General features: G+C 37.5%; 1 protein-coding gene and 1 long non-coding RNA gene across 4 annotated transcripts in view; one reads left to right on the plus strand and one right to left on the minus strand.

Moving 5' to 3' along the window:
• The window catches only part of LOC107549596 (uncharacterized), a 9,322-nt gene extending 5,459 nt beyond the window's left edge, over nucleotides 1–3,863 (minus strand). Inside the window, exons 1-2 of the long non-coding RNA XR_001604581.1 lie at nucleotides 3,784–3,863; nucleotides 3,511–3,619 (exon numbers count right to left, since the gene is read on the minus strand). This is a non-coding gene — a long non-coding RNA (uncharacterized lncRNA). The remainder of the gene's footprint in view (nucleotides 1–3,510; nucleotides 3,620–3,783) is intronic.
• adpgk (ADP-dependent glucokinase) overlaps nucleotides 3,572–9,092 on the plus strand; it is a 9,849-nt gene continuing 4,328 nt past the window's right edge. Inside the window, exons 1-4 of one of the 3 annotated variants that reach the window (XM_016230742.1) lie at nucleotides 3,572–3,850; nucleotides 5,610–5,864; nucleotides 6,837–7,062; nucleotides 7,756–7,818. In XM_016230742.1, coding sequence (XP_016086228.1) covers nucleotides 5,632–5,864; nucleotides 6,837–7,062; nucleotides 7,756–7,818 — 522 coding nt within the window. In that variant the 5' untranslated portion in view covers nucleotides 3,572–3,850; nucleotides 5,610–5,631. Of the gene's footprint in view, nucleotides 3,917–5,609; nucleotides 5,865–6,836; nucleotides 7,063–7,755; nucleotides 7,819–9,092 lie in introns of all 3 variants that reach the window. The other 2 variants (XM_016230741.1, XM_016230743.1) reach the window with 2 other exon arrangements.

Raw genomic sequence — 9,092 nt, forward strand, 5'->3', positions numbered from 1 at the left:
AACAAAAAGCTGAAAAAAAGACTATGAATTGGATTCAGAGCGATAATCAAAACGTAGGTAGTGTCGATCAACACCCCAAAGCTTGACAGTCATTAGTACCTCTTCATTGGTCGGCATTTTATTCCATAACGTTGCACAGTTTTGATGCTGTTTTATGTCTGATGATCGTGTTAGAATACATGTGGAAGCATCTGTTGTTTCGGTTTCTTCTTCACTTGTATTTTTTGGAAATTCTGTATAGAAGATGTGTACTAGCGCCCTACAGTACAACAATGAAAACACGGATTCTAGGAACACAAGCATAGCTCAAATATATTTAGACTTTTTCTAAGTAGGCTATAAGTCAAGTATACTTAAATGCCACTTTAAGTATATTTCTGAGAAGTACATAAAGCCCATTTCTGAGAAGTACATAAAAAGTAGACTAAAAGTATACTTTCCTATTTTTTTGTTTAAAAGAAGTATACTAATAGCACACTTGAATAAACTTCTTTTTCGTAAGGGTAGTTATCAGATTTAGATAACTGCTTTAAAAATGCACGAGTATTCCATCTTCACAAGACGCTAAAAGCCTTGTTTACACGAGTTATTCTCAATGTCTTGCCTTCCCCATTTGCAGAGAGCGGGAAGCCACTTTTAAAAGCGTTTTGCTTCATAAGTGCCTCTCAAATTCATTCCCTAAAGAGAACCACTGACAAAATGTTTTTATCTACCTAAACCAACAACCAGTTTATGCCTTACACAATTTTCTAAGGGATCATTTTTGTAGGAGAGTTTTGGCGCTCAATCTGTTCAAATTCACCCCACCAAACTGTCCGTAAAAATATTGAGTTGACCTTGATTTTTTAAAAATAAAACACTATCGTTTTTAATGATACACTTGTAAATATATGATATTTTGTCATGTGTACATAATAAACTGTTAAAATTGACAGTACCTTTGTTTTGTCGATGTAACGTTAATATACGAAACCGATCCTAACTGTGCAGATGTTGCTATGGTTACCACCGATAAATACCGATAAAAATAAATAAATAAATTCACAAAAAAGTACAGTGGCAGTACCATGGCTCCTTAGACATAGTACTATAGAAAATGCCATATTTTCATATATCTACGCCAGTCTATGTAGATATACACATTATTGCGTGGTTATCCTTTTTTCAACGAACACAAATCGTGCGCCAACAGCTACTCAATAAGATTTTTATCGATCACTTAGTTGATTTATTGGTAAAGATATTTATTGCAACGATGGTATCATTGTAGGAGGTCATCATACGTAGAGTTCTAGCTGTATAAATCTAATAATCCACTCCAAATGTGTTTATGTCAAGAGGAATTAGGCTAAATTAAACATTATCAGCTGCTTTTATCTTTAATTCAGTCACTAGAGGGAAAATACCGCCACTTGCTGACCAACATGAGAACTCCTTCTTGATGCTATTTTCATATTTGTTGTACAAACATTGTATTACCATGCCCTGAAAATATGGCATTTCTATAGTACTATGTCTAAGGAGCCATGGTACTGCCACTGTACTTTTTTAAAAGAAATGCTGATGAGAATCCAGCACTGTAGTGAACTGCTCTGAAATAAACTGATGTAAGTGTTAGTATTTGCTGACTGTGTTCTTGTTTACTTTATAAACTGCTGCATTGCCATCCACACGTCCAAAATCCATATCAGGTAAATGAGTTTGTGTCTCTGGGGTTGACAGTAAAATATATACATTTGGAAGTTGAAAAAAAAAAACTGTCATGCTCTACTTGTAATTACATATTGACAAAAGTTCCATTCGGATGCAGCAAGTTTAATTGCTACACAAATATGGAGGACGAAACCTGCAAAAACAATAAATAAATAAATACACAAATAAATAAATAAATGTGTGCATAAATACACGTATTCTTGTTTAAATACAGAAATAAATACGAAGTGGATCAAAACCTTTCATCAAAGTTGTCCTAAGTTGGATCGTGTGTGACGCGCGTGAGCGTTTGCATGCGTATTAACGTCATCAGTCAAGGGGACTGATTATTATCTTACACTTTTTCATAAGGCTAGTTTTGTAGTTATAATCATGAGAGAGCTAAATCATAAAAGATTTGAAGTGGCCAATGTAAAATTTGAATGCTTACATCGCTCTTAATTGCAATACTGAACCGTTATTTGCTTAATAAACATAATTTTGTCACTTGTATTTTCTGTTCTGATAACTAATAGGAAAAAACTGTCTGTTCCTCGATTAAACCCCTTCATACCAGTTCTCAAGGATGTATATGAGCCTCTGTTTGTACTATAATAAATTGAGAATCAACTGAGCTGTACCCTTGTGTTGTGTATGTCACTAATTTGGTTCTCCCGCCGTAAAGAGAGAGAGATTGCTGCAGATCGACTTGCTTGTAGAAGACCGTTTACTGACCATAAAAATGATCTTACATGTACCTAAACAACGAGCAGGTAAAACCATCCTAATAAACACTAGCTGCCGTCAAAAGAACGAGCACTTATTCCACGGATAAAGTGAATGATCTCACGATGACCATGGGATACTGATATTACAGTTGTCTCTAGCTGGAGACTCAATCGGGTTACAAAAAATGATGTCAAGAAACGACACTGGCCATTTCGTTGGGTCGTTTGTAAAGTCACAGATACTGTACAGACAATAGAGTTCAGTTTTTTTATGTATCTTGCTCTGTTGAACGGAAAAAGTGACTTTACGTAGGCCGTACTGGATTAACACCATGCATCTCCTGTCAGCGGGAAAGGATTGTTTTCCCCATGCCGCGCCCCCAGCTATGACATGACCCCGACCAAGTCCATGGTTGACACCCTCTCATTAGCATGTTGCCAGGCACGGCGCCAGCATTTTTTCTCTACCGGTGCTAAGGGGGGGGCTTGACCAATATGTGGGGGTGCTAAGAAAATAAATTATATTGATGACGTCGTCAGAGTTACTTCATAAAGAAATGGGGCTAAACCGGGGCTATTAAAAAGTCTGACGGGGCTATAGCCCCCCCTAGACCCGGTGTAGCGCCGTCACTGCATGTTGCACAGAGGAAAAATAAATGCGGAACTACATTCAGAAACAAATGAGTGATCAAAGGAAAGTAAATAGGATGAGTTTAGCATTTCCTTAAACATTTTCCATTTGCCCACTATTTTATTTTATTTATTTGCCTACTTTAATCACATGTTTCATTATTTCTATATGTAGTTAAACAAGAATATGTGTATTTATACACACATTTATTTATTTGCATATTTATTTATTTGCATATTTATTTTTTGTTTTTGCAGGTTTCGTTCTCCATACACAAACTCTGATTAGCCTCACTAAAGATAATGTTGTAGATCGGGTCAAGAGTTTATATATATAAATTTGACAAGAGTCAAGTTTATATATATATATAGCTGCTTAAGGTGTATCCTAATATTAAAAAATTAAAAATGTGCTGAGCTCTAACAATTTAGACGTGGCGCCGGGTAAAGATATTTTCACCTTGCGTCAGTACGTCCACTCGACGTGATGTTCCGGTTACGTCAGGGGTGCTCGGCGGAGCCTCTGATTGGTTACTTTGGTTCGCTTTAGCTGCTGTTAGCCAGATTCCCTAAAGCCAACAAAAACTGTTTAAAGCGTTCAACACTGACAATAGCATGCATTTGTGAGCGCAATTAAATTAATTTTTGCATTTTGCAACATAAACGAGCTCTTTGTTTAATTGTATTTGTGATGTTATCTCCGAGCTCAATAAGATTTGATTTGAATACTTACTATCGGTTGGCGTGAGGACAGAGTGGAGCGGCTAGTCGCTAGACTTCCCCTCAAACCACAAAGAAAGGTGACACAACTCAACTTCACCACATACACACTCTCTTTCGTGTCGTCTGCGATTATCTTCTGTCAGGTTAGTGATCTGCCCATCTGTTCGCATCGTTGAAGAGAGTTTCGATTATATTATCTTAAAGATAAAGTGATTGTCCTGTTTATTGCTGTGCAAACTGGTGGTTTATTGGCCATGTGGCTAGCTGATTGATTTCACTCAAACATGTTACTTACTAACCAGAAATGCCATTTTAGCTACACTACGATTTTGCACTTGGTGATCACGGTCAGGTGTGGGATTTTATTTGTCGCGTTGATTTAAAGTCCCGAACATGAGCAGAAATGGGCTGTTAGCACTAGCCTGCTACTGATGTGATTGTATTATGGATTTAAGTTGCATCAGCTTTCAGCCTAATGAACCTGTCGAACAGAGATGATATATATGGAGAGAGATCTGTGATCGTGCACTGCTTACTCTAGTGTTATAAATAGATAAGCATTGATTTCAGTGGTAAATATAAAGTCTACTTCCTGTGACATGTTCACAGTGCCCAAAACAACATGGTATTACTATGGTACATGTCCACTGTCATGAAAACACGATAGTACCACAGTAAGCCCCAAAAATGCAATTACACTGATAAAATAAAATAAAAAGTTATACCATGATACAAATCCAGAAACGTAGTCTTACCATGATACATGTCCAAAAGCATGGTATTACTATTGTATCATGGAAATATCATGATTTTTGGACATGCACATGTTAGGTGTCGAAAAACATGGTATTACCATGGTGCATGTCCAAAAACATATTACCATGATACATGTTGAAAAAACATGGTTTTACCATGATACATGTTGAAAAAACATGGTTTTACCATGATACATGTTGAAAAAACATGGTTTTACCATGATACATGTTGAAAAAACATGGTTTTACCATGTTACATGTCCATAAAACATGGTTTTACCATGTTACATGCCCACAAAACATGGTTTTACCATGTTACATGCCCACAAAAACGTGGTTTTACCATGTTACATGCCCACAAAAACGTGGTTTTACTATGTTACATGTCCACAAAAACGTGGTTTTACTATGTTACATGTCCACAAAACATGGTTTTACCATGATGCATGTTTAAAAAATTGATTTACCATGATGCATCTTCAAAAACATGGGTTTACCATGTTACATATCCAAAAAACTTGGTTTTAGGATGTTACATGTCCACAAAAACGGGGTTTTACCATGTTACATGTACATAAAACATGGTTTTACCATGATGCATGTTTAAAAAATTGATTTACCATGATGCATCTTCAAAAACATGGGTTTACCATGTTGCATATCCAAAAAACTTGGTTTTAGGATGTTACATGCCCACAAAAACGTGGGTTTACTATGTTACATGTCCAAAAAATGTGGGTTTACCATATTACATGTCCAAAAAACGTGGGTTTACCATGTTACATGTCCAAAAAAACATGGTTTTAGGATGTTACATGTCCACAAAACGTGGTTTTACCATGTTATATGTCCAAAAAAACGTGGTTTTAGAATGTTACATGTCCACAAAAACGTGGTTTTGCCATGATACATGTCCACAAAATGTGGTTTTAGGATGTTACATGTCCACAAAAAGGTGGTTTTACCATGTTACATGTCCGAAAACATGGTTTTGCCATGATACATGGTACGTTACCAAAAAAGCCATTAAATAAAGGCCCCAGTCAGAGCCCATGATGAAAGAGTGTGTGTGTGTTCACAGGCCGTGTGTGTGTGTCGAGGTCATGTGGAGGAAGGCTGTGCTGGTGGCGCTGTTGGCGTTGGGGATGGGGTATCTGTACCAAACTGACCCGGAGCTGCCGGCCCGCGTGCTGAACTACGTCAGCGAATCCCTGCCGCAGATGGAGCCGAGTGGCGGCTCAGAGCCCCGCCCCCCGACGCTGGAGGAGGCCGTCGCACACGCCTGGCAGACCCTCATCACGGCTCCGGCCCGACGCTGGGCGAGAGTAGCAGTGGGGTGAGTTTCTCTGACAGAGCACACATTGTTCATTTGATCAGTCCTTTCGTAAATTTGATTTATTTATTTTATTTTTTTTACCCCATTCATTCCTTAGTCCCACTGTTGTTTGGGTCCTTTTATTCAAGTGTTTACAGATTTAAGATTTTTTTTGTATCATGCAGTTATAAATAACAGTATTGCAGTAAAATCTAAATCCTGGTCACTTACTTAAATTGTACATAATCAAAATAAACAAAAAGTAAAAAAATAGTTTTTTTAATATATAAAATTAGTATTATACTACTGTATGTTAGAATATTATGTGATATTTACATGTACATATTTATATATACTTTATTTTGGGCATTTTATTTGAATTTTCTTCTTTTCATTTTTTTTAAATTCAAACCTTTTTGATAATTGTAAAGTATTATTTATATACTATTATAGCACTTATTAATATTTTAAATGAGCTTTTCTATATTTTAAGTTGTCATGTTTAATCTTAAAGTTTTCATAATTTTGTTTTGTGATTTTATTTATATATATATATATATATATATATATATATATAATGTAGGTATGCATCCTTTTAGTTTTTTTCCCCAGTTTTTGTAATTTCATTGTTTACTATTATTTACTGTTTTTAATATTTATATATTACTTTCTGTTTTATTTCATATGTATAACTTGTGGATGATTCGTTACAATTTGTAGCAAAGCTACTTTTTTCTTTGTCAATTATTTTCATTTCCTCTTTAATCAGTTAAACAAACAAATAAACCATGTTTCTGCTTGTTTATTCATTCATGTATTCATTTGTTTCTTCATTAATTCATTCATTTTTTGATGCTTTCGTTAATTCATTCATCTATTCAATGTTCTGTTCACATTTGGGGCCACATTAGCTCCCACACACAGCAGGTCTGAACACGTGCAGACTTGTTTGTTCTAGAGCCCTTCCCATCATGCCTTTCTTTCCTCTGTCAGGGTGAATGCCTGTGTGGATGTGGTGGTGTCTGGGGTGGGGCTGCTGCAGGCGCTCGCTCTCGAACCCGGATCCGGCAGAGACCACGAGGTGCTACACAGCAAAGAGGACCTGAAAGAGGCCTTCATCCACTACATGGGGAAGGGTGCCGCCGCAGAGCGCTTCTTCTCAGATAAGGAGGTTTTTCAAAGGATCGCACGGGCGGCTGCAGAATATCCCGGCGCTCAGGTGCGAGATAAAGCCTTTTATAACAGTAGGAGTGGGTTTTGTGGTCTGTACCACATTGTTTCCCCTCAGGGCACGAATAGAAAGTGATTGGATGGAGATTAGCTGGTCTCGTGAGCACACTAAAACCTGTCCAACAGGTTTGACTGCTCTGATTCAGGCCTTAGTGTGGTGAAATCCAGAGCAGTCTCTCCATTCAGACATCCATACAGCACTGATTCTGCATATGTCCTATAATATCTAGTTTAATTTTGGCATGTGTTGTAAATGGATCTGGCCCTTGAGATCCGACAGTTTAATTTGAATGCACGAGAGGGTCCGGAGGGGAATTGAGTTTCTGTGTCAAATTTAATTTGGCATAATCAGCAGTAATTAAAAGGCGCAGTGGCTGGACCATGAGTCTTATGACAGGCTATTTTCACGACAAATTATATGCATTTTATTATATGCAAATTTTCATGTAAATGATATGCAATAATGTAACACTATTTTTTCTTATAACATTATAGACAGTCTGGCAATTTTATAAGTTCTTTCAATCGTAAATTTGATAGAAAATCAGAAATTGTCAGAGGAGAAGTCTTTTTAAAAAATATTATGAGTCACATAACAGAATCATTTGCTCCAAAACACACTTGTAATCGATCCTGCACATTTTAATTTGAATAAAAACAGCTTTTTTCTTGTTTCTTGCAGCTTTATGTGGGTGGAAATGCTGCGCTTATTGGCCAGAAACTGGCGTCTAACCCAGAACTTGTAGTAAGTATCTGTTACAAGCTTACACCTTGGCTTCACTAGACGCTTAAAGGAACAGTTCAACCCAATGAAAATTAAAGTGTGCTGAACATGTACTCATCCTCAGGCTGTCCAAGTTTTAGATGAGTTTGTTTCTTCATCAGATTTGGAAAAATTTAGCATTCCATCACTTTCTCACCAATGGATCCTCTGCAGCGAATGGATGCCGTCAGAATGAGAGTCCAAACAGCTGATAAAAACACCACAAGCAATCCATATGACTCCAGACCATCAATTAATGGACTGGAGTGTGTGTGTGTTTGTAAGAAACAAATCCATCATTAAGGTGTTTTAACCTTAAACCATCGCCAAACCGTTGGCCATTTGACCAAAATACTAATCAACAATCCATAATAACGCTTCCTCCAGTGAAAAATTCCATCCCGTTGTCCTCACATCAAAATCCACTCGCAGATTTGTTTAGAGCTGTTTTGACTTGTAAACGGTGTTGGATCAGTGCATTTTTCTCTCCGACCAGACGACTTTTTCACTGAAGAAAGCAATATTATGGATAGATGACTCAAATTTTAGCAGGAAGCAATGGTTTGAAGTTAAAAAATGTCTTAATGATGGATTTGTTTCTTACAAACATGCAGCTTTTCACTTCACAAGACATTAACTGATGGACTGGAATGGTGAGGATTACTTGTGGATTATTGTGATGTTTTCATCACCTACCCATTTCTCATCTCTGGATGTGAATGCAGCAACTGACACTTTATGCTCTACTTTAACCTCTTGTCTAGATGATATTTGTCCTCTCTCATCCAGGCCAGCACGGGCTGCCCCTTCTAACCCCTGGTTATCCGATGTTCTTTGTGAGCATCGGACCAAACTCTCACTGAGGCAGAAGTATCAAAACTTCTCCTCTCCAGCCATCCTACAACATGCCCTCTAGACCCAATCCCCTCACACCTCCTCCAAGCAATCTCTTCTACACTTTTACCACCACTCACACATATCATCAACACATCTCTCCTCACAGGCACCTTCCCCACTGCATTCAAGCAGGCTCGGATAACCCCACTGCTAAAAAAAACCTACATTAAACACTTCACTTACAGATAGCTACAGACCTGTCTCTCTCCTTCCATTCATAGCGAAAACCCTCGAAAAAGTTGTTTTCAACCAGATATCATTGTATCTTTCACAGAACAACAAACTGGATGCTAACCAGTCAGGTTTCAGGAGTGGCCATTCAACTGAGACTGCGCTACTGTCAGTCACGGAAGCCTTGC

Source organism: Sinocyclocheilus grahami, unplaced genomic scaffold, assembly GCF_001515645.1.
Source record: "Sinocyclocheilus grahami isolate Dianchi unplaced genomic scaffold, SAMN03320097.WGS_v1.1 scaffold376.1, whole genome shotgun sequence".
Classification (NCBI taxonomy): domain Eukaryota; kingdom Metazoa; phylum Chordata; class Actinopteri; order Cypriniformes; family Cyprinidae; genus Sinocyclocheilus; species Sinocyclocheilus grahami.